Genomic DNA, 22,040 nt, shown 5'->3' with positions numbered 1-22,040 from the left:
GGATTCTTTGGAATATGCTTTCACATGCTTGGCTAAAATCTCATAATCTGATTTAGCCTTCCTTATTATGCTGGTAACCTTTCTAGCCTGAGCTGTGTACTGCTCGGGGATGTGCTGATTATCCTTCTCCTTGTAAATCCTCCATAATTTTTTTTTTTTTTTTTTTGCAGATGACGACGACGACTTCTGCTACTAGAGCCTCGTAGCTCAATCGGTATAGACGAAGCTTTGGTCGAAAAGACCTGGGGTTCGATTCCTCAGTGACGTGAAGAACCTTTATCTGATCACTTTTGGCTAAAGGTGAGTTAGCCGGTTTCATATGGTGGTAGGGTGTTTTTTCTCCCGGAAACTCTGGTTTTTCTACCCTCAGAATACACGGATTTACAATCATAAATACATACTTAATCCCTCATTAGGAGGACTCAACCAATCCTAAGGGACGGATGAGGAGCGGAGCGATCCCCATACGAATAAATAAATAAATAAATAGTTACTACTCATCCATTTAATGCCTACCTTATTTTTTTTCCTGACCATGGGAATACATTCCGATATATACATATATAATTTTTAATATATTAAGAAATTGTTAATAACATTATACATATAATAATATATATATATAAATATATATTATTAATTGTATAATAATAATAATAATAAATATTCTATCTATCGAAATTTTTAGCGACTTGAATATTTTAACAATATTTTCAATTCAATTTATGTTGAACGGAGTTAGATGCTAGCGCCAGGCAATATTTGAGTGGTTGTTGTTTTATATTTTAAAGTGAACCTTATATCTCTTACTTAGGTATTTATCAACATGTTAGCGTGAAGATGATATTACGATAATTTATATTCTTAACACTGTTTTCAGTTTATAGTTTATTGTTGCTGCTGTTGTTTTTAAAGATGGGTAAAAGAAAACGCTCAGCCGCTTCAACACCTTCTGAAGCTTCGTGTGTAGAAACGGAATCAAATTTGCAAACCGGAGAAACAGTAGTGTCTTCCACTTCAGTTTCGCCTGATCCACCTGATGCCCAGTCTACAGAAAAAATCCCCACATTTAAAGATCCAAAATTTGTGCATTCGTCGAAGTCTGGGACTACATCTTCTGGTAAAAAGACTCGAGTACTTAAATCACTGAAGCAAATAATGGCAGCTGAACGTTTATTACCGGCCGCAAGCCAACATTTGACATATTCAAGTATAGAAGCCCCACCATCGCTGAAACCTCAGAAGAGATATTCGGATGTAAGTGGTCATTTAGCGAAATATAAAGATCCGCAAACGAAACTGAGATTTTCAACTGCAGAAGAATTTACACAAATTCGTTTGTTGTCACAAGAGACAGTGAATAATTATTTAGCTCTACGCAAGGCATTAGGTCCTTAATGGGGAATTGTTTTTTTTTTTTTTTTTTTTTTGCCAAGATGTGAGGTTGTTACAAAAGATAATCCCAAGTTGTATATTTGTAATCCCAATTTGTGAATTTGCACTCCGAGGAAGCATTGGCATCAACATTTCAGAGTGAGGCTTGAATCAAACAAGCTGCATATTTAAATTTTTCTTGTGAATTGTAGCAAGTGGTTCAAGGTATTTGCTTTGACCTAAGCCAGGGGGACAGGTTGTTTGTATAGGAAAGTAAAAATTAATTTATTTCTAGGCAAGTAGAGAATGTAGCACCAGTGATGGATAATAATGAAGCTGAGTGCACTGATGTTAGATGAATTTTAAGGTAAGGTTCGAAAGGTATTTTGATGCATATTGTGGCCTTCCAGTATGTATGTATCATGTGATCCCATAGCAGACTGAAATTAATAATAATGTTACATATATATGTATATTTGTCTGAATTTAGTTCATGTATGAACTAAATTTTAAGGATATTTTAAGAAAGCAGCATGTAAACTTTTAAGTTGCCCTTCTGCTTTCCCAGTTTGCTAAATATTCTTGCATTACAAATGCCTACTTGAATTCCTCTAATCAAATATAGAATTTAAAGTATGTTTTTTTCTTGAGCAAGTGATATTAGCAAAGTCACATTATTATTCATAGATTTTCATTATTGGTTGGTTATGCATGTGTCCTAATACTTAGAACATTTTTTTAAGTGGCACAGTCAGTATTGAAAATTTTTTCATCACATTAAAATTATTTATAATATAATTTTATTAATTGAATTTTGAGAATTCAGCATATCCAGGTATAATTAATTCTTTTGTGTATACTATGCTGTAGGCATCATGAATGATGATACTATCTTGCACTTGACTGCAAACCTTCTTCCTTTTGCTGCTCACAGTAATGTTCCAGTTCTTCCTACTCTTTTGACAAACCTTGCAGTGCTTAGTCATTCTAGACTTCAAAATCTAGTAGAACCGGTGCTTGAAATACTAATCTCCATGCCATTGTTCAAGGGGGATAAGGACAACCTGGTCACATTCAGTGCTACCAAAACACTACCCTATTTTCTTTCTTGTAAAAAAGATTTTATTTGACCTAATCTAGCAATCTGTACTTGTATAATCCCTGTATAGATCAGTTGAGATTCTCTTTCTTCCTGGACTGACATTTATCTCTTGGCATAAATGTATCACATAAATAACAACCTTAGTCCCTAAAATACTTGGTGCTTTTCCGATTAAGGCATCACTTGTAATTTGTCCAACTACTCACAAAGCCTAAATCTCCCCATCTCTAAAGTACCGCTTTCACATTTGGTTTAGAATACCAAAAACTCTAAAAATTCTGGATGCTATCCAGAAGAAAGCAGTTTTTGATCGATTATCACTCCCTCACAGACCTGCTTTAAATGGTAAAACTTGCATTTTTCCCCCTCCTCATGTCTTTTTTGATAGGTACTTCACTAAATCCTGAAAACTGGCATCCATCTTTCCTTCTCTTTCCACTAAATGTGTAATATACATATCCAACATCCATTCATTGTCCAGATATAATCCCACCAAATCTGCTTTGCAAATCTGCTGCTTCTTCCTTTTTCATTATATCTGCTTCTGTTCTCTGGAACCACCTTCTTCATAAAGTTTTTCCCATGTGTTTAAGGTTCTGCATTCTCTGCTGTATGGGATATTAAAATCTGCATTCTGCATGCAGATTTGAAATTCCAAAATCAGAACATATTCTGATTTTGGAATTAAACGTGACCTGATTTTTACTAAAATGAGTTTATCTTAGTGGATTAAATCAGGCCATTTTTTAATTCCAGAATCAGAGAAAACAATTTGAATGATACCAATTATGTCAGAAACAGTAGTAAATAACATGCCAAAAACGAAAGTGCCATACAGTTGTCATTGTTAATAAAATACATTTGAGAACAGCAGAACCATAAGAAGTCTTAATATTCAAAACCAGTAATAGTCCACAAGCATTTTATATTTACCTGTTGTGTTCAAACCTGCATAGCCAAGAAATAATTTAGCTTTTTTTACTTGTGTCCCTGATTTATTGACTAGCCTTAGGTGCATTGTTCTTATAATGAACACATCGTGAAAATGTGTTTGTGGAACATTACCGATTTTGAATATTTCTCATCACAAATGACAACTCTGTGGTACTTTCTTAGTAGATATTTTTGTGGGTAGTCATACTCCTATCTATCATGTTCGTTTTAATTCCCTGAAAGCGATTTGTCTATCTGTGGGATTTCTTATCACAGTATGCTCAATATAATTACCACTGGGCTTGGAATTAAATAAAACAGAACTCGATAATCTCAAATGCAACTGCCTCAGCCCATACTTCTAATGGGTGACTTTATGGACACACCAGTCTGTGGGGATAGTGGCAGCACGAATAGATGAGATCGTATCATTGAGTGAATGCTCGATGACCATGACCTCTCCCTTATTAATGACGGAGTAAATACCTTCCTCCATATGCCTACCTGCTCATATTCTGCCGTCGATCTTACAATCTGCTTCCCTGCCATTTTTTCACTGCTCACATGGGATGTTGAAGAAAACATATATAGAAGCAATCATTTTCCTGTTGTTTACACTGTCTGCACGGGAACCATGTCCTACACAGATGCCCATGGGAAAATGTACCAGGCTGACCAGAATACATTTTTCTGAATATTGAAGCAGTCAGCCAAATGCCTATCAATGAAACAGTGAAGTATGTCACAGATTGTATTGTTCATGCAGCAACCACAACAATTCCAAAAACATCATCTTGATTTTCACTCTATTGAAGGTGCCCTACCACAGCAAACTTAATAGCATTTAAACGTGCTCTGGCCAAAGCAATTTATGTGAGATGTCAGAGTCAAAAACAATCTAGGATCCAATTTACACCATCAATTAATCAAACAACCAGTGCAAAAATGGTATGGGATAAAATCTGGAAGATGAAAAGTAGATACAAACAAATTACACAATAACCACAGTAATTAACTTTAATGAAATGAAAGTACAGTAATTTGTTGTTCATAGTCATGCCACAGGTACCTTTAAAGAAAAGTAGATACAGAATACACTGATTGTCTACTTTGGAACTTAACAGATGTATTGTTGCTATTCTGCAATGGCTTTGGATACCACTGTTGCCAGAATCTTGGCAACAGTTTCCTATCCTCCTGAGAAACAGCAGCTTAATTTTTGTACCAAGGGGATATAGCCATACATTCAACTATTTGTTAAGGAGTAACTCAAAAGAGCTCTTTTGCTGTTTCATACACAAAGGTCGTGATGAGATGATTAAAACACCTGCCATCATCTTCTATGGATCTCCTTATACAACAGAATATATACAAAGGAAGAATTTCTGGGCTTTGGCATAAAGTCCAGCAAAGTCAGTTGTCATTGCTGTCCAAAAGATGGCCAAGAAATCAGCCTGGATTCTAGCAAGGATCCAGTGCAGGCCAACAATTATCCAATTGTTTTGACTGGCTGTCTTTGTAAGGACTTGGAAAAAGGGTAAATGCAAGGCCTCTCTGGTACTTAGAAATCAACAAACTTCTTTGAAACTCGCAATGTGGCTTTCATAGACACTGATCAACCTTAGTTTATTTGGTCTGTTGAGATACATGTATAAGGGATGCTTTCCTGCAATGAGAGTATGTGGTTTCAGTGTTCTTCAACATGGAGAAAATAGCTTATGCCACAGTGATTTGGCATGTTATAAGACCTGTTTAATATTGGTCTGAGAGGACACTTTCCTATTTTTATTAAGAACTTTCTGTCCAACTCTGTCTTCCAAGTAGGAAACAAGTTATCTCAGCCATATCATCAAGGAGAGGGAGTTTCTCAAGACTCAAGTCTCTTTTTCCACTCTAGCCAATTACCTTTATGTTGAGAACTTCGTAGTGTACTGTCATGTCTGCAGCATAAGGAAAGGCAAGTTCAATAAGCAGCTGATTCTGCCTCTTCATGGGTTCTCATGAGTTCGGTTTATATGCAGAAAATACTGTCTGTGTACACTTCTGCTGGAAATGCACTCTCCACCTTGATCCTGATTTAAGAATGGGAAAAACTATTCTCCCAATTAGGGGGGGGAGACCGACAGAAAGCTAACATTCTTTACACACAAATGTGTGTAAAGAATGTTAAAAATTTTCTTTGGGAAAAGTGCAAAAAGCATTAAACTTCCTCTATGCTATCCTTGACTGGACAGGGTGCTGGTTGATGTTCCTTACTTTGCATTTATTGTGCAGTTGTACATTGAAATCTTGATTATTGATCTCAGGTTTACAGTTCTGCAAGGGAGAGCACACTATGATGGTTGTACCCTATCCATCATCAGGGTATCTGAATAGCTACCAGTGTTTTTTGCACATCACCCATTCAAAATCTTTATGTTGAATCAAATGAACCCCCTCTATCACTCAGATGAAAATATTTGTTTCTTAATAATGCCCTAAACATAGTCCCTCCCTGATCATCTTACATGGACTAGTCTCTTTTCTCTACGTTGGCAACATTGCACATGCTAGACTATCATTTGTCCTTTTAGCATGTGCGTCAAAGAGGATATGGGAGCTGTTGGCATGAATGTTGACAAATTACCTGTGTCAACAAAACTGCATTCCTCCATGGCAAGCAACTACAGAAGTCTCATACACCTTCATCTGTCTATCTTCAGTTGTTCAATGCACGCACGCGCGCGCACACACACACACACACACACAGGTGACCACTCTGATTCCTTGGCCATCTATACTGATGGTTCAGCATCAGAGATCTCTCTCTCTCTCTTGGCTGTGTGCTGCTGTGTTTCCTAAACATTACTATCCCCATCCCACTCAGTTGCAGTAATTATACAGCAGAGTAGCATTCCGTTCAGTTTGCACTTGTGCATATCAAAGAAAACTAACAAAAGTGTTGTAATTTATACAGGCTCCTCTATGATGTGTAATCCACATCTAATGCTTGATGAGGTGTTACAACTCTTGTACAAAATAAAGACCCCTTTATTTTGATAATAATAAATTTAGTTTAATCCTTTATCCAAGTGTGAGCAAACAAAGTTTGCACCTGAAAGTATCTTCAGGACTGGGTTAAGGTGGTACAACACCAGAGCAACTCGTTGCAAAGGTGGAGCAAGCTACCAACACTATCTCAGTATCTCCTATAATGCAGAACACATCTCCTTGCGGATATGTCTAATCTCTACCTATAGGAATTGCCAATTGGTGTGCCACCCTTTTTTAATAATTTACTCTGGATTTAGAGAAAGATGTTGAAAGTTTATTTTTCACTTGGTTAGAGTATAATAAATTTAGTTTAATCCTTTATCCAAGTGTGAGCAAACAAAGTTTGCGCCTGAAAGTATCTTCAGGACTGGGTTAAGGTGGTACAACACCAGGGCAACTCGTTGCAAAGGTGGAGCAAGATACCAACACTCCTATCTCAGTATCTCCTATAATGCAAAACACATCTCCTTGCGGATATGTCTAATGTTATGCATTAAGGGAAGGGCCACAACCTAGACTAGTTTCAACCTTTATTGAGGTAGAATGGGAGTTCATGTCTCTCATCATTGGCCTTTGGAGAATAAAGCATGCTGAGGATCAGCAGACAGTAAAAGAGGAGTATGATATAAGATAGAGTAGGATAGTAGGAGGTAAAAAGAGGCCTCAGTCAACCTGTTTAGCCTTATTGGCTAATTGGTCTGTAACATATAATCTCAATTTACCTGTTCAGAAAAAGGTTAAACATAGACTTTTGTCTATAGTTCACATATTATTTTATCTAAAGTAATGATTTACTCCAGTATTAATGGAGGTTCTTTTTATGTTACTAGATATAATATCCTTATTTTTATTCCAGGTAAATAATTTTTTTTTTTTTTTTTTTTTTTTTTTTTTTTTTTTTTTTTTTTTTAAAGACAAGATGTAAATAATAGGACTTATTTAAATGTTTATTTTAAATCTAAAATAACAGGACTTAAGGTCCGTCCGGTAAGTAGGAATGAATAGGAACTTACTGAGGAACTTGTATACCTGGTACCACTGGGACTTAGAATGGGGAAGAGACTGGCCCGGGAGATGCCGCTCACGAGGAGCGGCACCGCCTCGCAGTAAGCCTTCGCCGCCCGGGTTCTCAGCTCTCCCCCCTTGTTTGGAGTAAAGAAACCGTGCCAGCGAAAGCTTTGTGGCTAGGGGAGACAGAGTGGTTATTCTTTTTCCTGGGGTGGGGGGGATGGTGGGTTTTTTGGGTTCTAAAGAGATATACAGGGCTTGATGTGTCCCTGTATAAGAAAGCATATTGTCGGTGGTTTGCAGTATTGATTCACAAATTTAAAGTCTCCTAGTAAGTGCCTTTCTTGTGCAAGAAATTTGGGTAAGTAGAAAAAGAAACCTTTTCTTATTCTTGCATACATTAAATTTGCGCCTCGTACCTAGGATTTTTTCCGTACTTTCCAGATGTGATATTTTAGTACATTGATTAGGAAGATAGTGAACTTTTGGGTTTTTTGGACTGGTGGCGGGAATTGTAGTCGTACGACCTCTTCTACTGTCAGCATGGGGATTCTCAATGCTGTGCTGAGTCTCCGCCAGATGCGTTGGGCTGGTGGGCAAAAATAAAAGAAGTGGTCCACCGTTTCCACGTCCCGGTAGACATCGCAGAATGGGTCGCACGGGTTAGGTACATGCCGGGATTTCACCAGTTTCACCGGGAGCCGCCCGTTGGCTATTCTCCAGGCTAGATCCCGATGAAAAGGCTGTCCCCAGCTATTTTTGATGTTTCTGAAGAGAATTTCATTATTTGTACTAAGATTGGGTGTATCACGCCTGGAAAGCTGGAAGAAATCCCAGTATACTGCTTTGGGTTTGTGTGTGAGGATTGCTATTCCTCTGTCTCTGAGTGTTGTGATCGATTTCACTACTGTACGGTACCACTTGGGCACCCCCCTTGCGCGGGGTCCAGCATAGTCCGTGATCCCAAAGAGGGGAAAGAAAAGTCCTATAAAATATCTAATTAGTAGGCCAGAAATGTGGTTGGAGTTTAAGGCCTTCCGTACGGTTTTGAACGTGTTTGCTTGTAGCAAGCTTTTGTGATCAGGCAGAGCATAACCCCCTTCTTCCTGTTTGAGTTGTAGGTATTCTTTCTTTACTTCGCGTTTTCTCCCATTCCAGAAGAAATCCAGGAGTTCTTTTGATAATTTATTTTCTTGTGCCAGTGTGATGCCTGTGATATTGACAGTGTGCATCAGCATTGGGGTGACGATTGTTTTTATTACTGTTGCTCTGCCATAAAAGGAGAAGAAGGTTGGTTTGAACAGTCTTATCCTTTCCCTGCTTGTCTCCTGCAATTTTTGGATTGGTAGTGCTAGGGTGTCTGAAAAGGGCACGCCTAGTATAGTTAGGGGCTGTGTCTGTAGCGTTAAACCGTAGGGAAGTCCAGTGCTATATAAATTTCCGAAACTTTTGATTTTGGTTTTTTGTGCGTTAACGCGAAGACCACTGACTATGCTGAATTTTTGCAGCGTGTGCAGATAGATATAGATGGACTCAGAGTCTCTGAGTGTAGCCACTACATCGTCTGCATATGCCACTATTTTGCATTGTCTGGAGCCTTGGGGCAGTGGAATACCGTTAATTGCGGGGGTGTTATCAATTCTTTTGATTAGGGGTTCTAATACTAGGGAGAAGAGGAGGGGGCTTAGCGGGCAGCCTTGCCTAACCCCTCTCTTTATGCGGATTGGTTCTGTTAGAAACTCATTAATAGATAGTTGGGTCGTGGCTTCCGCATACATGTTTTTAATTGTATGCCGAAGTCTCGGGCCCACGCCTGTTTTTTGTAGGATGTTCTGCAAGTACCTGTGGTTGATGCTGTCAAACGCTTTCTCCAGGTCGGTGGAGAGAAGTGCCAGGGGGTATTTTTTCTCTTTGGCCAGTTTGATCAAGTCTCTTAACAAAAAGAGATTGAATTCCATAGATCTACCAGGGATCCCGTAGACCTGTGAGCTTGTTATTATTTTTTCGATACCGCCCTTAAGGCGTGTGCAGATAATTTTTGCAAAAATCTTGTAGTCTACGTTGGTTAGGGAGATTGGACGCCAGTTATTCGACAAAGTCCGATCTCGGTCTTTCTTGGGGATAAAGATGGTGTGGCTCTTTACGAATTCCTTGGGGATGTTTCCCGAAGTGAGGAATTCATTAAAGATGTTTATTAACGCTGCCAATGCAAATTCCCAGATAGATCTATAGAATTCTATCCCCAGTCCGTCTGGCCCTGGGGTCTTCTTTGTTTTCATCATTCTGCATGTGGCCTTTAATTCGGCTGCAGTTATCGGCCTGTCCTGCAGGGCACTAAGATGATCGGGAAAACGTGTTGTGTCCCACTCACTGAAGTCATCCGTGCCCTGCCGGTCAGAGAAGATACCGATATACTGCTGATGAAAGTGACGGAGTATTTCGTTGGTTGAGCATAAAATCTGGCCCTTCTCCTCGATCTGGTGAATCGTTTTCTCATCATTAGCCCCCACACGTTGTTGATTGTAGAATGCGGCGGAAGGTGTTTCCAAATTTCTGAGATAGAGTCTCATTCGAAAATCGAGGTCTTCGACTCTACTCTGCTGCTCTTGCTGCAGCTCTATTTCTACTTGCCTGATAAGATGTCCGCAGGGAACTCCGCTCCGTTCGTTTGTCCGGTACCAGCCGAGTTCCCTGTAGAGATCCCTCAGCCGTTTGCGTTGTTGGAAGGCCCTTTCGCGCCCGCATTTTTGGAACAGTTCCCTAGTCTGCCACTTGAAGCTCAGCCAGTTTTCCCAGTCCCAGTTGGTGTTTGTCCATCTCTCACAGAGGTTCTGTAGCTGGTCGCTAAAAAGACTGGGAAAGGTGGGAGGAAGCCTCCAAGGCCCTCTGGCTGTTTCCATAACCTCTGGGAGCGTGATTTTGAGTATGACCATTTTGTGGTCGGTTGTCATGTGCACTGCAGTGTGACGTATCCTATGAACATATTGTTCCAAGTTTTGGGACACGTACACCCTGTCTAGTCTTGTCGCTATCTGGCCGCGGCACCACGTAGTTTCTACTTTGGAGGGGTTATTCCACCTCCAGATATCGACGAGATCAAAATTAATACAGCATCTTTTTAAAGCATCAATGCCGCCAATTCTGTTGTTTGGATTCCCACCGATTTTGTCTAGACGTGTGTCTTCCACACAGTTCCAGTCTCCTGCAACTATTAGGTGTTCTGCTCCCAGGAGATAGTTTTCAAGGACAGAGAAGAGACCAGTTCTGTGGTATGGATTGTTCGGGGCGTAAACTGCAGCCAGTCGGATGGTACGGCCATCGTACTTCCAGTCCACCGTTACTAGGCGTCCTGTGGCGTCTTTTTGGACGTTGAAGAACCCCCCCCCCGCGATTGGGGGGCGAATTAGTATCCCCACCCCCCACGAGTGAACGTCCCCGAAGCACCAGTAGCTGGTGACCGGATAGCTTCTCGAGAAGTTCTTCACGTCCCAGTGCTTATAGAAATGGGTTTCTTGTATCAGGAGGATATTAATTTTGTGTGTTAACATTAGCCTCCAGACAGCGCTTTGCGCAAAGGGGTTGCGTAGTCCGTTAGTGTTTAAAGTTGCGATTTTAACTTCCACGGTGGTGTTAGAATGAGGGGGCGGCGTTATCTGGTGTTTGTTTTATGAAGGCCGGTTCTGGTTCCTCGTCGGAGCTGGTTGCACTTTGAACATCCGAGACAATGACGAGCCTGTCTGTAGAGTCCCTGTCTTCGTCAGAGTCCATTTCGTGGACTTGGGGTTGTGCCAATTGATCCATTACTGGGGGTTGGCTCTCTAACATTGTAACGTCATTGTCGAGGGGCTTTGCGCCTATTGTTCGACGTTGACCTGTGGTCTCTGTTTCGTCCTCCGATGACATCATGCTGCTTTGTTTCGCTTTTTTCTTTTCCTGTGATTCCGTTTCTCTTGCGCGCTTTGTTGGGGCGCTGGGTGTGACCTCTTCCTCTTTCCTGCAAGCTTCATGGTTTGCCACATTGATGCTGGTGATGTTCTGTGTGTGGCGGCTTGCCTTGGGTATCTTTGGGGTTTTCGTTTCCGTTGCTGCTTCCTTTTCAGCCTGTTGGCCGAGCTCCGGAAAATCGCTCCTTGATATTTTCTCAGGGTTCCCGATGGGCGTTGCCCTAATCGGTGTTATGGTCCCTCCTATTGCTTCTGAGTGTGTCTTGTTCGGACATGTGTCCAATTTGTGGGTCAGAGCCCCACACTTAATACAGGGTTCTGTACAGCTTTCTATTTTATGCTTTGACGATTTGCAATTTCTGCATTGTATTCGAGGGCAATCTGCCCCAAGGTGTTCCTCCGAATTACATCTAAAGCACCTTTTTTTCACACCTGGGTAGTTCACCATTACCCTCGTTCCCCCCCAAAAAAACAAAATTGGGGACTTCTTTTTTCATGTCAATCTGGTTTCAACGTCTCCTGTTTTCCATCCTTTATAGTCTGCGTACTCCATTGCTTTAATCTCGTGAATTTCCCCCCATTGGCTAAAGAATTCCTTGACTTCAGGTTCGTTCTCTAGGTATTCTAGTGGAAACCTGGTTATTTTTAGTGTTTTTCGTAGGCTCCCTACTAGAAACGGTCTGATTGTTTGTCCACAACAAATGAAACCCTCTAATAATTTCTTTTTTGTTTGTTCGCTTTTGACCACTATTTGAAATCTATTGTTCCCATAAGGTATAAAACCGTATATATTTTCAGCCCCTACTGTTTCGATTAGAGCTCTCGCTAACGCCCGCTGATCTACGGGCTTCGTGAGCTCGATACCGAGCGTCCTAGTTCTAGGCAAAAAATGCGACATGGTTACAGAAATTCCTGACTACTGGGTGTAGAAAGGGGATGTAAGGGAGGGCAAAATCGAGGAACGTTGGGCGTTCCTCGCCGCAAACAAAGCGATACCAGAATAGACGGATAAAACAGGCAATAAAAAGAAAAAAAGGTCTTACCAAAGCTGGGGTACTACTGTGGAATCTGAGCATGGAGCTCTCTTTTCGGGCCGTTGAAACTGGATCTTCTTGAGAGGTAGACGTCTGCCTTCGGCCGGAGCTTTCTCGGGGGTCCTCAGGAACTGTCTCTGGAATCCGCTGCTTTCTGTCGATGTCGATATTGAGGTCTCATCAGTGAGTAGCTAGACCTAGTATTGAGGTCTCTTCAGTGGGAGCCAGGCCCAAGTGGAGATATCAGGCAGAAGCATTAGCAGGTCATCTCTACCTATAGGAATTGCCAATTGGTGTGCCACCCTTTTTCTCAGTATCTCCTATAATGCAAAACACAACTCCTTGTGGATATGTCTAATGTTATGCATTAAGGGAAGGGCCACAACCCAGACTAGTTTCGACCTTTATTGAGGTCTCTTTAGTGGGAGCCAGGCCCAAGTGGAGATATCAGGCAGAAGCATTAGCAGGTCATCTCTACCTATAGGAATTGCCAATTGGTGTGCCACCCTTTTTTAATAATTTACTCTGGATTTAGAGAAAGATGTTGAATGTTTATTTTTCACTTGGTTAGAGTATAATAAACCGGGTTAAGGTGGTACAACACCTTTGCAACGAGTTATCCTGGTGTTGTACCACCTTAACCCAGTCCTGAAGATACTTTCAGGCGCAAACTTTGTTTGCTCACACTTGGATAAAGGATTAAACTAAATTTATTATACTCTAACCAAGTGAAAAATAAACTTTTAACATCTTTCTCTAAATCCAGAGTAAATTATTAAAAAAAGGTGGCACACCAATTGGCAATTCCTATAGGTAGAGATGATCTGCTAATGCTTCTGCCTGATATCTCCACTTGTGCCTGGCTCCCACAGAAGAGACCTCAATAAAGGTCGAAACTAGTCTGGGTTGTGGCCCTTCCCTTAATGCATAACATTAGATATATCCACAAGGAGATGTGTTTTGCATTATAGTAGATACTGAGGTAGGAGTGTTGGTAGCTTGCTTCACCTTTGCAACGAGTTGCCCTGGTGTTGTACCACCTTAACCCAGTCCTGAAGATACTTTCAGGTGCAAACTTTGTTTGCTCACACTTGGATAAAGGATTAAACTAAATTTATTATACTCTAACCAAGTGAAAAATAAAACTTTCAACCCTTTATTTTGATGTTTAGTTTTGTTTAATTCCTATCCACAAATAAGGAAATAAGGGAAATGATATTGCAGCAGCAGCTGCTAGATCAGCTGATACTTTTTCAACATACTGTATGATGGTTTCATATACTGACTACACACAGTTTATAAAATCAGAATTAATTGCCAATGCTGTACTCCTGGCAGGAAGCACTGACAATCAAATTGCATTAGATTAAGCTTGAAATTAAGTATTGCAGTCTATCCAGCATAGGAACAAAGAGAGGAAGTTGTTCTTGCTAAACTCTCTGCATAGATCAGTCATCTTGCACATTCTTATTTACTGAGGGCCGATGACTCACCTATGTGTGAGAAATGCAACACCCATCTCGCCATTAGTCATATTTTGGTGGAGTGTCGATGCATCAGACGAGATAGGAGTGACATTTTACATTTCTGTCCGAGTCCTGTGCACTGAGACAAATTGCATGACATTTTTAAATTTTTACAAAGAATTAATTTTTTTAAACATGTGATTATAAATTTATTTATATGTAGATACCACATTACAGGTATCAAACCTTGTACATACATTCTTCTGTTTATTCATTTATCTTATCTTGCCCATTATCTAAGACCCAGTTACCCATTGGGTTGGATTAACCATGGTGCATACAAATTTTATTATTATTTTTAATTCTCTATGCAAGTGGATTCATAAAATAACATTATATATGCCATTACTGCATGTTACAAATAACATTGCATCATTCATGGATGTATAAAAAAATTAAACAAAAAATAATTTAGTCAGCCTGGTTGGCTGAATGATTAGCGTATCCGCTCTCCAGCCAAAAGGCTGCGGGTTCGAATCCTTCCGTAGGCATTGTTGTTTGTGATTGTCTGTGAAAATACTGGTGGTGGTGGGTGGTAGGTGGCATTGATGTAGCTGCAGTAGTCCATTATCCAGTGTTCTTTGTCTACTTTTGTTCTCGTCCATACATGCTACATTCAGTTATAGCCTATTCTTGAGTGTCTCTTTTATGATTGTATTATGTCTTATTATTGTATGTATGTCTACTATGTCCATATGTATAAGGATTAATGTAATGTAACTTTTCATGTGTGAGCCATACTAAATAAATAGGCCAATCTATATATCAGGGGTTGTGAACGGAGAGATTGGTCAGAAGTAGGATACAGAAATGAGTTGATAACAGCAGTATTCTCTGGTTAACAGCATGGGTTTGTTAAAGGGAGATCATGTTTCACTAATGTATTATAACAAGGTGACAAATACCTTGGACCGGGGAGATGCATACACAATAGTGTAGTTGGATTTTTGCAAAAGCTTTTGATAGACTGCCACACGACAATCTGGGAGAACCCATTGCTAATCTTTCTTTCTGTGCAAAAAAAAATCTTCAAATTTAATAAAAATAAAAACAAATAAGTGCTATTGATGCAATGTTTCAATAAGTCCACTGTGTCTGGTAGGAAAATGTCCCAAAGTAATTGTGTAATTTCTATTCTTGGAACATTAATGAAAAAATTATATGGTATATCAATAAGAGCCAATCTGATGCCTTTGATATTTTCTATGAAAATAGAAAACTATCTTTGCCTCTAATGTTCTTTACATGAGAGGATGATTAGTTAGTCAAGAAGTTGGAGAGAATCTTGCATCAATTGGTTTGACTGACAAGTCTTGTTTTATGCAGTTTAATGACTCCGTATATTTAGGAAGAAGAGGATGTCTAAATTCAAAGCAGTTTTTTAAAGACCAATTCAGCATGTGTTTTATTAAGTTATTGGGTTTATTATGGAAATATTCTGTGGAATCTCATTCCAACTTTTCACTAGGAACGTTAACTGTTATTACTTTCCTTCTAGTTTAATTTAATCATGCTATTTCCTGATGAAGTGAAACAGTTTTTCATGAAACTAGTCGAATTAAAACACTTTCTATTTGACATCTTTATTTGTGGTTTAATACTGGAAATATTTAGTTATTCTAATATGTCCTTTCTCTACAGAAGCCTACACAAAGTATTTTTTTAGTTATATTCTCATAACTAATATTCCAGAAGACAGAAATTATCTCAATATCTTTTCTTAACTTTCTAGTTTCTCCACACAGTTTCAACAACTTGAAAGTCGTGTGTCAAAATCTGCACACAGTATTGACAGGGCCGGTTTTATCATTAGGTCAACCTAGGCAATCCCCTAGAGGCCCCACATGTGTAGGTGTACATGTGCTTGTGTGAATATGACAAAATATATAGAGAGGGACAATGTATAGGGGCGCCTAAATTTTATTTGCCTAGGGGCATCAGTTACTCTTGGACCGGCCCTGAGTATTGAAGGCAGGTTGTGATCTGATCCATTACCTTTTACATTGGAATAGTAAATTCTGTTTATTTTTTACAACTCTTACATTGTGCATGAATTTTAAGTCATTGTACATCTTCTTTTTTCAGATCTCTCCCACAGCATTTTATTTCTACATTTCAAAGTGCAAAAAAAAGTTTGGAATAATGAACTGACAGACTCATTTATTGTCAAACTATTCAAATTCTGAAGAGACATGAAGAGGCCTCCTGAAAGGGGGGGGGGGGGAAACCGAAATCATTTAGTCCCCAACCCTTGTATATAGGGATTACCTAAACCTAAAAATCCTCTCCATTCCCATAATGGATGCTACTGATCCCCCTCCCCCTTCTTTTAAGTTAACGAGAAAGATTAGCTAAATCTTTAACCCTACTTACAGGTCATGCTTCATCTTATATTAAAAATTCCACTCATTTCACATCTGTAATCCAAAATTTAGTTTTAAATAATATCATGGTTTGTTTGATGTCAGCTCTATATTTATTAATGTACCACTACTGAATAAAATGAAAAACAAGGGTAATCTTAGACAGGCTTATAATATAATTAAGTAAATTAAAGGAGAATAAAAGCTGGGCTAAATATACAGTGTGTGTGTGTGTGTGTGTGTGTGTGTGTGTGTGTGTGTGTGTGTGTGTGTGTGTGTGTGTGTGTGTGTGTGTACACACACTGCTTTGAAAGAAGATAGCAGACACTCCAATGGGCAAGGTGCATTGTGCCATGTAAAATGAGTCACATGCTTATAGCCAGTATTAATTGGAGGAATGTTATGCTCGAAAGTCAATGCAACTGTTTCTGGGTGAAATAGATGCAATAAGAGAACTAACAGAGTTTGAAGGAAGCAATGTGATAGGATGCCTTCTTGCAGGCCAATCTGTTCGGTAAATTGTTGACAAACTGGGCCATTCCTGAACTTGACCCTATGATATTATGAAGGATAATATGTAAAAACTGCCATTTGTCACCTGACACGTTGAATGCATGTCAGGTGACATCCATTCAACATGTCACCTTGAATGCATAACACGTTGGATACAGGTCATTGACTGGAATACTAATCTGTACAAAAGCATTCAGAACCAAGGCTCACGGCATGGGTGTCTATGGTAGGACTGCAATATTCAAACCCCACATTACCTGGACCAGCATGCAGTGTTGTCTTCATTAATGCTAAGAGCATGTACAGTTTGACGTGGAAACCTGGAAAGCTGTGTTATGGAGTGACGAATCACACTACATCCTCTCCCGAGCAGATGGACAGGTGTGGCATATACTCTGTAAATGTCTCTTACCAGAGTATGTAACCCCAACTGTGAAATTCGGAGGTGGCAGTATGCTGGTATGGTCCTGTTTTGGACTCTGACCTCTGTTTATAGTACTATGCACATCGAACTCAGAGAGGTATCTGAACATTCTGGACAATGCAATACTTCTTACTTTGTGTTGTTTATGGAACTGACCATTGCCTCTTTCAGTAAGACAATGCACCATGTCATAAGGCTGCTGCTCTGTGTGATTTATAGACATGAACGTCACCATGCTTGACTGGGCTCCACGGAGCCTGGATCTCAACACTATTGAACATTTTTGGGATGAACTGGAACATTTGGTGAGGTCAAGAGACGTCTACTCCAGAATAGTCCATAAGTCCTTGATCACTATCATATCATACCCTTTTGGAAAGTGTGCCCCATAGAATTGCAGGAGGTTCTATATCGTATTAAGGTGGCCACTATGGCTGTTTGTTCCTCACTCTATTGTATCTGTTGACTTCTTTCCAAGCTATGGATGTACAGAGAGGGACAAGAAACAATAACAAAGTAAAAAAACAGAGGGAGAGAATATTTCCATGAATTGTCAAAAAAGAACCAAGTCCAACTCAAAATCATTCATGTAGTTTTTCTTCTAGTTTCCTCCTGCTTTCAGTAACTGCCCACTCAGTCTCCATAGGGAAAAATGGCCTCATCTACTGCCTATAAGGGAATAAAAAGGCGTTAACAGTTGTTTGTTTTATTATTTCTAATAACTCAAGGATTAGAATAAGTGATTGTTCTGAATGAATATGATTCTTTAGAGCCATCATCAAGGCACAAGCTTAATGATATAACAAATCCTGAGGAACAGACATCCTTGTAGAGTTACTGAACACAGGAGGTAAGAAACTAGAAATAAATTGAATTGATTTTAGCATGTGGAAGAAAGAGGAAATGTCAGTGGATTGGTCTGTCTGATACCTAAGAATGACAAAACAGTTTGTTGAAATTATAGAAGTATTTCTCTGCTGTGTACAACATACAAAATACAGGGTGGCCATAAAATAACTTTCCCCTCTTTGGAGGCATGTGTAGCTAAAACCGATATATGGAATGAGACCAAATTTTACATTGAGACTTTTGAAGGCATGGGGAGATGATTTCCGCAAAGAAAAAAAATTTAGTACCAAAAGTCGCCGATAGGGATAATTTTTGGTGCAGGCGGAGCCAAAAACAAGTGGATAATTACATTAAAGGCAGATAAAATGAAATAACATTTCGACGGTGTAAGTGATAGCCACATCACTCATTCCAGCTGATATGTGGCATGTTACAATGATAATAAGAATAATAATAATTATACTAAAACAACTTGTGAGAGACACAGAAATTAATGTAGTGATTGAACTCAGGAAATAATGTTTTATTCATCAGAATCGGGGTCCCCTGGACCACATACACGATTTTCAATATGCTGACCTTTCTTGTGTACAACAAATTGCATCAGATGTGTGACATACTCTACAGCTGAGTGTAAGGAGTCGGATTGGATGTTTATAACAGCCCGTTTTATGTTCTCTTTCAAGACATGCAAGTTGGGAATGCCACCAACATACACAACGGATTTCAAATACCTCCACAGCCAAAAGTCACAAGGAGTGAAGTCCGGGGATCGAGGCAGCCATGCCGTTGGAAAGAACTGACTGATAACCCTCTCATTACTGAAATGCTGGCATAAAAGGCTCCATCATTTCATTACCACACACATATTGTACTGAACGTTCAATGTGTGGTCGTGCTCCATCCTGCATAAAAATTATGGAGTCTAAACATTGTCTTTGCTGCAATGCAGGAATATGGGCCAGGGGACCCTGATTCTGATGAATAAAACATTATTTCATGTGAGTTCAGCCACTACATTAATTTCTGTGTCTCTCGCAAGTTGTTGTTTTAGTTTAATTATTATTATTATTATCATCATTGTAATGCGCCACATATCCAGTTGGAATGAGTGACTTGGCCTGTTGCTTACGCTGTCGAAATGTTATTCCATTTTATCTGCTTTTAATTAATTATCCGCGTGTTTTTGTCTCCGCCAGTGCCAAAATTTTCCCTAACATCAACTTCTGGTACTATTTTTTTTTTCTTTTTTTTTTTTTTTTTCAGAAATCATCTCCCCATGCCTTCAAAAGTCTCAGTATAAAATTTGGTCTCATTCTGTTTATTGATTCTAGCTACAAATGCCTCCAAAGAGGGAAAGTTGTTATTTTATGGTCACCCTGTATTTATCTCTATTTTGAAGAAGAAATTAAACCATTTAATGTAGAATATAGAAGAAACCCTCAATTACAGCGAACAGTATGGCCTCAGTTTCAATTTTAAAAAGACAAAAATCATGATAATTTCAAGAGAAAAGGAAATACCAAAAATATGCATCAATATAAAAGGAAATAAATTAGAACTGGTGCAAATATACACATGCATTCCTCGGACACTTGATTACAGAGAAAGGCAAGACAGAAGATGAAATTAGAAAAAGGATTGAAATTGCAATGTCAACTTTCAACAATATGAAAAATCTATTGACATCTAGAGAATTAAATCTGAAAAACACGACTAAGAATCTCCAAATGTTACATATGGCCCACGTTATTATACGTGGGCACTCTCCAATCTGAGTGAAAAAACTGGAGGCCTGTGAAATATGGATGCTGCAAAGAATTATGAGGATATCATGAAAAGTCACAAAGACAAATGAAGAGGTACTATAGATGGTAGGTGTAAACAGGAGCCTGATAAAAGAAATTAAAAAGAGAAAAGTCAGCTATTTCGGACATATTCTGAGACATAACTGCCTACAAAGGACACTTCTCGAAGGAACTGTTGAGGGAAAGAGGAAGACAGAGACTAGAGTGGATGAAAAATATAAATGACTGGACCTATCTCTCATATGAGGAAAGCAGCAGAGAGGCACAGAATAGAACATAGTGAAAACACATGGTAGTCAATCTCCTGGAAGGAGAAGACACCTGACAGGACAGGAATAGAGGACTTGAGTTTGTTGAGGCGTGTAATAAATTTGTAGTTAAGGGAGAGCTGTTTTCCCCAGATAGTCTGCATTGGAGCGAGCAGACTTTGTTTTGTTTTGTTTCCCAAAACAAAACTAGATGGTGGGACCCTGAGTGTGAGATACCAAAATTGTGAGATAAGGACAAAGGAAGACAAGATGAGATGCAAGAATGACCTCAGTGTGATCAACATAGTCAAATTACTGGAATGGTAGGATAAAGAATTGCCAGAAAGGAAAGGGGATCCAGGGGGAATCTACTTTTGTTATCACCATTGTAAGAAGTGTTAGGAATAAAAGTGCAGAGTTTTGTGGCCTTGATACAGTTAGTCCACAAATCAGTTAGACTTGATTAATAGATTATGTGCTGTGCTTATGGGAAGAGAATTGCTATAGCATTTTTCAAAAAGATAAATGAGGATGTTGGTATTACTGATGATTTCAGAACAGTATGTCCTCTCAAGGCAGAACCTGAAGAAAGCAAGCAATAAGATAGTTGCTTTGAAGTTGTTTGATGTGACAGTTAAGTTAGCACAAATTTTAAGTATTTAGTGGGATGTTGATACAAGACTGGGAATGCAGAGGGAGATGATTCTGAAACTTTTAGACAGACAAGAATGGTGCATGAACAGGAGGGTTATAATGGGTGACAGTTATGGAAATATCGTGTGAGTAATGAGATCAAATTTCTTGAGCTAATTGGAGACAATGATCTTATGGAGCATGTAGTTGAAGCAACACATAGGACTCGAGTGTTACATTTAATAATATCAGATAGAGATGATAGAATATGTCACCACGATGCCACAGGTATTGTGTGTGTGTGTGGGGGGGGGGGGTGTTAGTGATTATGTGGTTCTGACATGAGGAGTAGTTAACTAAGTACAAGCTTTGTGGAACTATAGATGTGTAATTGCAAAGCAAGGGACTAGGATAAATTAAGGAAACAGAATGGTGATGTGCAGTGGCTTGGTTGAGGTCTCAGTGGGAGCCAGACCCAGGGATGATGCTAAAGTTGAAGTAATGCAGAAGTCATATTTTCATATACAAGTAGCCAAAAGGTGTCACACCTTATTATTAAAATACTCTGGATTAGAGATGGTTGTTGGAAGTTTTTCCACTTGGTTATACTATAAATTAAAGGAAATTCTATAGTTATGTTGCTACCTAAAGAAAGGGTGAATATGGTAAAGCTGACTTTATTTGCTGCAGATGTAACGAATGTCATCTGCTGAAGGTATGGTGGAAATCTTTGATGGATGTTTTTAGTGTATTTCATGTGGGAGGGGGATAAAAATAGTTGTTACCTATGGATGTGAAACCTGAATCTTTATGGCAACGGTGGAGAATTTGATTTTAGCTTTTGAAAGGAAAATCCTTAGCAAAATATTTGACTCAAATGATAATGGTCCCTGGAGGATCAGGTACAACTGCAAGTTATATCAACTTAAAACACTTACCCACAACATCTAGTATGTTGCAGTCAAAGGACATGTGAATGGTATGAAAAATGACAATATTCCTAAGAAGACAAGTAGTAATATTCTCGGTAAAAGACCAAAAAGAAATTAAATACATCCGCAACTATAACTATGGCCAGTTGGGTCTAGCTGACCATGCTTTTGATATGTAGCAGAGAACAAATGGGAAAAACTATTGTGCTTCATGATGCACTTTGAAAGTAGAATTAACAGCAAATTTCAAAAAAAAAAAAAATCTTAATAACTAAACTTTCCAAGATTTGGGAAACTTAGAATTTTTAGGTCTCCT

The 22,040-nt window shown here is 39.1% G+C and overlaps 1 protein-coding gene across 2 annotated transcripts; it reads left to right on the top strand.

Annotated features, from left to right (window-relative positions):
* Positions 1-783: 783 nt before the first annotated feature.
* On the top strand, positions 784-16,376 carry LOC150109012 (INO80 complex subunit C). 2 transcript variants are annotated; one of them, XR_016549496.1, is made up of 2 exons: positions 784-1,741; positions 16,040-16,376. XR_016549496.1 is itself a non-coding variant. In XM_090405039.1 (1 exon), exon 1 carries the CDS (start codon positions 916-918, stop codon positions 1,396-1,398), a length of 483 nt encoding a protein of 160 aa, XP_090261165.1. In that variant the 5' UTR covers positions 784-915; the 3' UTR covers positions 1,399-2,014. The 2 variants fall into 2 exon arrangements, 1 of the variants encoding a protein (XP_090261165.1); XM_090405039.1 differs by lacking the exon at positions 16,040-16,376 and having other exon boundaries at positions 784-2,014.
* Positions 16,377-22,040: the final 5,664 nt, after the last annotated feature.

Source organism: Typopeltis vanoorti, chromosome 2 (genome assembly GCF_054136105.1).
Source record: "Typopeltis vanoorti isolate ZY-2024b chromosome 2, IOZ_Tvanoo_1.0, whole genome shotgun sequence".
NCBI lineage: Eukaryota > Metazoa > Arthropoda > Arachnida > Uropygi > Thelyphonidae > Typopeltis > Typopeltis vanoorti.
This window is presented reverse-complemented; position numbering and strand designations above follow the sequence as displayed.

What these genes read in the sequence shown, in the direction of transcription:
- LOC150109012 (XM_090405039.1), top strand. Translation starts at nt 916, where the DNA reads ATGGGTAAAAGAAAACGCTCAGCCGCTTCAACACCTTCTGAAGCTTCG.